This window comes from Acyrthosiphon pisum, unplaced genomic scaffold (genome assembly GCF_005508785.2).
Source record: "Acyrthosiphon pisum isolate AL4f unplaced genomic scaffold, pea_aphid_22Mar2018_4r6ur Scaffold_21947;HRSCAF=25368, whole genome shotgun sequence".
Classification (NCBI taxonomy): Eukaryota; Metazoa; Arthropoda; class Insecta; order Hemiptera; family Aphididae; genus Acyrthosiphon; species Acyrthosiphon pisum.
The window spans coordinates 29,462-33,997 of record NW_021771467.1 but is presented as its reverse complement, the minus strand read 5'-3'; the positions used below and the strand labels follow the sequence as shown (position 1 = coordinate 33,997).

The following is a 4,536-nucleotide window of genomic DNA, read 5'->3' as shown; positions in this document are numbered from 1 at the left end:
ATATGGCCAATTGGTTGACTAAAAAACTGAACAATGAAAATCACGAAAAAAAATCCTTGTGCAGTACTTGAATCAACATCAAAAAATTTATTAAACCTAGAAGAGGATATTGAACAACAAATTATTCAGATAGATGAACATTTAATAGTAAATACAAAATGTGTTACTGATCCTGAAAGTTTGACACTCATAGAGTCAAAAAATGCACTAAACCTAGATGAGAATATTGAACAACAAATTATTCAGAAAGATGAACATTTATTAGTAAATACAAAATGTGTTAGTGACCCTGGAAATTGGCCAATCTTAACAGATAAAATTCGAACTTATATTGTTGAACAGGAACCGTATCACCTTGACGTAAATCATTACTTTCCATTAAATGCAGATGGTAGGCATTTTGATGGTAAATGGTTTTTCAAATATTTACCGAATGGTGAAAATGTGAGAAGACAGTGGTTAGTCTATAGTGTTAGTAAAAACGCTCTGTTTTGTTTCCCATGTTTGCTTTTTTAAAAAAAAAAACCATAAGCGAAAATCTCCATTTTGTGACGACGGTTTTTCCGATTGGCAACACTTAAATCCTCGAATTTCTGAACATGAATTAAGTGATTTTCGTCGAAAATGTTATGTAGATTGGAAGGAGTTTGAGAAACGATTAAAAGATGGTAAAACTATTGATAATAATTTGCAAGAAGCCATTCAAAATGAAAAAAAAAATAATAAAAATAATTTGCCATTAAGAGGTTCATCTGACAAAGTAGGCGATGATAATTTTGGAATTTTTCTCGGCTTAATCGAATTAATAAGTCAGTATGATCCTTTATTAGCCGAACATGTAAATAATGTCAAGCATAGTTACAATCATGATAAAGTTCTTAGTTATTTTTCTCCCATTATTCAAAATGAACTAGTTATAATTATGGGCCAACAAGTTAAACAAGAAATATTGAATAGAACAAATAAATCTAAATATTTTTCCATTCTCTTTGATTGTACACCAGACGTTTCTCACCAAGAGCAATTAACTGAAATAATTAGATATGTACACATTGTTAATGGAGAAGTATCAATAGAAGAATCATTTATTGACTTTATCATAAGCCACGAGAAAACTGGATCAGGATTAGCTGATGAAATATCAAGTAAATTGAAAGAAGATGGATTAAACATCATGGATTACAGAGGACAAGGCTTTGATAATGGCGCCAACATGGCTGTAGTTCATAATGGAGTTCAGGCTCATATTATTTCCAAAAATGATTTGGCTATGTTTGTTCCATGTGCTGCTCACAGTTTAAACTTAATTGGCGTACATGCGGCACAAACTTCTCCAACTTTTATAACGTTCATTGGTGTTATTCAAAAACTATTTACATATTTTTCTGGTTCAACATCAAGATGGAAAAAAATTAAAAATGTACTAAAAATAACATTAAAATCACACTGTGAGACCCGTCGGTCTACTAAAAAACAGGCCGTAAGTGTACTTAAAAATAACATAAAAGGTGTTTATGAAGTATTGGAAAAATTGTCTGAGGATTCTAAACTTAATAATGATACAAAGATAGGTGCTAAACATTTACTATACCAAGTAAATTTACAATTTTTATGTTTACTTAATCTATGGTATATAGTTTTAAACCAGATAGACTACGTCAATATTGCATTGCAAACTAAAAACCAAACCATAGATGTAGCTGTTAAAATGTTGAACGGTTTAATAAAATCAATTCAAGAAATAAGGGAAAATGGTTTTCAAAAATGTCTGAGTGAGGCAAAAGATATGGCCAAATCCTTAAATATTACTTCTGAATTTACCAACAAACGTACCTCTGTTGAATCAAAAGACACAGAAAATAAATTTAGAGCTCAATGTTTTGAAGCATTAGATTCTATTCTATCCAGTTTATGTTGGAGGTTTGAAAAAATGTCACAAATCGCATCTGATTTTAATTTTTTGTCTGGTAACTTATTATCAACTATGGAGTCTGAAAAAATAAAACTCTGGGTTAATGATTTGGCATTGAAGTATGATCGAGATTTAAATGCTGCAGAGTTGTATTCTGAAATTGAGAATTTCAAATATCAGGCTCCATTATTAATGACAAAATTTGAGAATGCAACTCAGTTAGATATTCTAAAGCATATTCATCAGTACTCTTTAAAAGATTTATATCCGAATTTAGAGGTAGCACTACGGATATTTTTAACAATTCCTGTCACGGCTTCTTGTGAAAGGAGTTTCAGCAAGCTGAAAATCATAAAAAATTATCTAAGATCAACAATAAGTCAAAATCGTCTCACCGGAATGGCTATATAATCTATAGAAAAAGATATAGTGAAGACAATTTCATTTGATGATGTCATTGATCAATTTGCTTCAATTAAATCAAGAAAAGTACCTAGATATATTGTGTAAAAATTATATAAAAATAAAATAAAAATTATTAAACACAATAGTTGTATGTTATTAGTTATTATTACTTGATATATAGGTACTATGTGTTTTTACATGTTTTATATATCTCAAATGTTTTTATAAACTAATGTATATTTTTAATTTGGAGGAGGGGGAGGGGGCGCAAATGCAGTGATTCGCCAGGGGCGCCACCAAACCGCAATACGGCCCTGGTCTCACTGCACACTAAAAAAAATCCAGTATAACTGTATAAGTGAAGGAAGGAAATAAAGTTTCTAGTCAATAATATATATTATAATGATAAAATCCGCGCGAAAACACGAAAAGTGATAACGGTAGGAGGGAGATAAGAGAGCAACGTCGCGAATATAGTCGTGTTGGTCAAGTCAAAATCGTTTCACCGGAAATTCAAAAAGAAATTAAGTCACATAGCTGCCCCAATTTTTTAGTGTCTAGGAAGTCAGTCACCCGGCTTGACTTTGGGCATAGTCTTCCAGGTAGTGATGTGCGAAAAAAATCGATTTTTCGGACCGGTTCTGGGATGCACCGATTCGATTCGATTCGATTCAATTTGATAAGAATCGGCAATTTTTTTAAAATTTTTTCTCGGTTTATCGTTACTAGCTTACAGCCGAGTGCCGAGTCCCGGCCACAGTGCTTATTTGGACCGAGATGTTGGCCACACTGAATAATCCCGATACCCTGTGAATCGTCGTTATTCTTAATTCGTACTTCGTAATTTCGTTATTTCGTAATTCGTATTTGCACTTTGCAGTTCGTACTGTTCTAAGTGTTCGTCTTTATGTTGATTGTAATTTGTATTGTTCGTTCTTCGTACATCAGAGTCCGACATTTTGAAATTTTAGTTTCGCATATTAGTCATTTTTCATCTTATTACATCCGTTTTCTGTTAGTACCTTGTGGCTTGTGTTATAGCTTGCTTTATCGTACCTAAAAATGTTTGTGTATTTTAATAAGAATAATATAAAATACAACACGCCGCTGTTTGCGACGTGCGTTTCGCGTTAATCATGTCCGACAAATCAAATTCAAAACGAAGTTCCATTTGGAGTTATTTTAAAAATACACCTGATCCGGAAGTTGTTACCTGCAAACTATGTGAAGCTCCAGTTAGACCATGCGGTAATACCACAAACATAAGGAACCACATAAAACGAAATCATTCAGTCGCTAATGTTGCTGTTAGTAGAAAGACCACTAAGAATAAAGTTTGTCGAACATCAATGGCATCAAGCAGTTCGACACATTATGAAGATATTGACGATCCAGATGAACCTGATTTTGTTGTAAATAAGGTAAAATACTAAGATGCTCAATAGTTATTAATAATGTGCTTAAACCAATTTCTTTTTTTTTAAATTTAGTCTCATGAAACACAGACCACGTTAAATTTTGTTGCTGTTGAAACGAGTCCACGTTCGGGCATCGTGGAAGATTCATTTGGTTCATTCAGCAGATCCCTTGCTTCAACACCTACATCCACAAGTGTTTCATCAAATACACAGTCTGTGAGCTTAAGGCAAAGAACCATGTTCGAGTCGTTTTCGGACATAAAATCATATGACAGTAAGAGTTAATTTTTTAATTCATAACCTTAAAATTATAACAATTGTCCAAATTGTTTTAGGATTTGGACATAAGACACGCTCGATAACTAATGCGCTGACATACATGATAACAAAAGACAATATGCCATTATCAACCACCGAAAAAGAAGGATTTAAATATTTTATGCAAAAAGCAGCGCCTATGTATAAACTTCCTTCTAGGAATACAACAACTAACTTAATAAAAAGTAAATATGAAGTGTTATCAAATTTAATTAAATCCAAACTCAGTGTGATTGATTATTTAACATTAACATCAGACATCTGGACTGATACAATCAACACGAAAAGTTTTCTGGGCATGACTGTTCATTATTTTGATTCATCTAAAGTTGCCCTAGACAGTATTACAATAGGCGTACAAGAACTTTCTACCAACCATACCTCTGAAAATATTTCAATTTGGTTTGAACAACTTCTTGCAGACTGGGGTATAAATAAAACTCAGGTTTTCACAGTAGTAACTGATAACGGGTCAAATATTTT

General features: G+C 32.5%; 1 protein-coding gene across 1 annotated transcript; it reads left to right on the top strand.

The window, feature by feature from the left end:
- Positions 1-33: 33 nt before the first annotated feature.
- On the top strand, positions 34-2,323 carry LOC103308954. Its single transcript, XM_008183310.1, has 2 exons — positions 34-444; positions 533-2,323. The coding sequence occupies exons 1-2, from the start codon at positions 34-36 to the stop codon at positions 2,321-2,323; spliced, it is 2,202 nt and encodes a 733-aa protein (XP_008181532.1).
- Positions 2,324-4,536: the final 2,213 nt, after the last annotated feature.